The following is a 1,515-nucleotide window of genomic DNA, read 5'->3' on the forward strand; positions in this document are numbered from 1 at the left end:
TGAATGAGGACTTCTGTAGAGTTCAAGAATATATTTTAAAAAGTTAAATACTTTAAAAATTTCATATATGCTTTTTATTTTAAAAAAACATGGAAAAACTCTTATCGACAAGCTGTAGAGATTAGTTTTTCCACTATATTCAGGAAAAATTAGTTCTGAGAGATGTTTACTGAATTTCCTACATTCTCAGATCTTGTCTTTTGAGAGGAGTATCACTGATATCAGATGTGAAAATGGTACCAATTTCAGAAATTATAGCCTGTAATAAAACATATCTACTGGTTGCTTTTGCATGCTGAATTTTAGTAATTAGGGTCCAGTCTAGAAGAACTTCTTCTCTATCACTTTTAGGGCTTCTTTTATCTCCTTATTTCTCAAGCTATAGATCAAGGGGTTCAACATGGGAATCACAATACCGTAAAATATGGAAGCAACTTTCATATTCTCCTGGGAATTATTGTTTTGAGGTTGAAAGTACATGTAAAAGAGGGTTCCATAGAAAATGGTGACTGCTGTGAGGTGGGAAGCACACGTGGAGAAGGCTTTTTTCTTCCCTGCAGTAGAAGGCATCTTTAGGATGGCGGCCAGGATGTATATATAGGAGAATATGACAACTGACACAGTGAATGTCAAGTTAAATCCCACAAAGACAACAATTAGCATGACATTGATGTCAATGTTGGAGCATGAAAGGGCAAGAATTGGGGGGCCATCACAATAAAAGTGATTGATGGTGTGGGACTTGCAAAAGGACAGTGAAAATGTAAAGCCTGTGTGTACAGAGGAATTTATTGAGCCCATCACATAAGAACCAACTACCAATTTTATGCAAACTATTTGGGACATGACTATGGGATAGTGAAGTGGGTTACAGATGGCTACATAACGGTCCACTGCCATAGCAGCTAGGAGGTAACAGTCACTGGTGGCAAATGTTACATAAACCCAAAATTGCATTAAACATCCCACGAATGATATTGATTTATTTTCTGAGATGAAGTTTTGTAACATCTTGGGAGTGATAGCAGAGGTATAACTGATATCAATAAAAGCTAAATGTTGTAGGAAAAAATACATAGGTGTTTGAAGTCTAGAATCTGTCTTGATGAGTAGGATTGTTCCAATGTTTCCCACCATAGACGTTGTGTAGATCAGTAGAAATACAATGAAGAGGACATGCCAAGACCTGTGCTGGGCACCAAATCCCAGAAGGAAGAATCCAGTCACTTCAGTGCCATTTCCTTCTGTCATAGCTACCAATGTCTAGGAAGGATGAAGGAAAGAAGGGAAATCATCATTACTTCTTGAGATGAAAGTATCTTAGGTTTCACACCAATTTTTTTAAACTTAGATTTCCATGGCAAAGATTCACAATACTATTTATTACTTTGAAAATATTTTTCAATTTAGTTCATTAGAATTCTCCATATAATCAATGATACTTGAGTGAAGGATCTTTGTCAAATTGAAGATTTTCACAGAAGAAACTGTCTTTTATTATACATGATTCTAAGT

General features: G+C 35.7%; 1 protein-coding gene across 1 annotated transcript; it reads right to left on the reverse strand.

Annotated features, from left to right (window-relative positions):
- Positions 1-321: 321 nt before the first annotated feature.
- Positions 322-1,251, reverse strand: LOC101423544 (putative olfactory receptor 5AK3). The gene has a single exon (XM_004471071.2). The coding sequence runs from the start codon at positions 1,249-1,251 to the stop codon at positions 322-324; it is 930 nt and encodes a 309-aa protein (XP_004471128.1).
- Between the last annotated feature and the right edge of the window lie 264 nt (positions 1,252-1,515).

Source organism: Dasypus novemcinctus, chromosome 10 (genome assembly GCF_030445035.2).
Source record: "Dasypus novemcinctus isolate mDasNov1 chromosome 10, mDasNov1.1.hap2, whole genome shotgun sequence".
Lineage (NCBI taxonomy): Eukaryota > Metazoa > Chordata > Mammalia > Cingulata > Dasypodidae > Dasypus > Dasypus novemcinctus.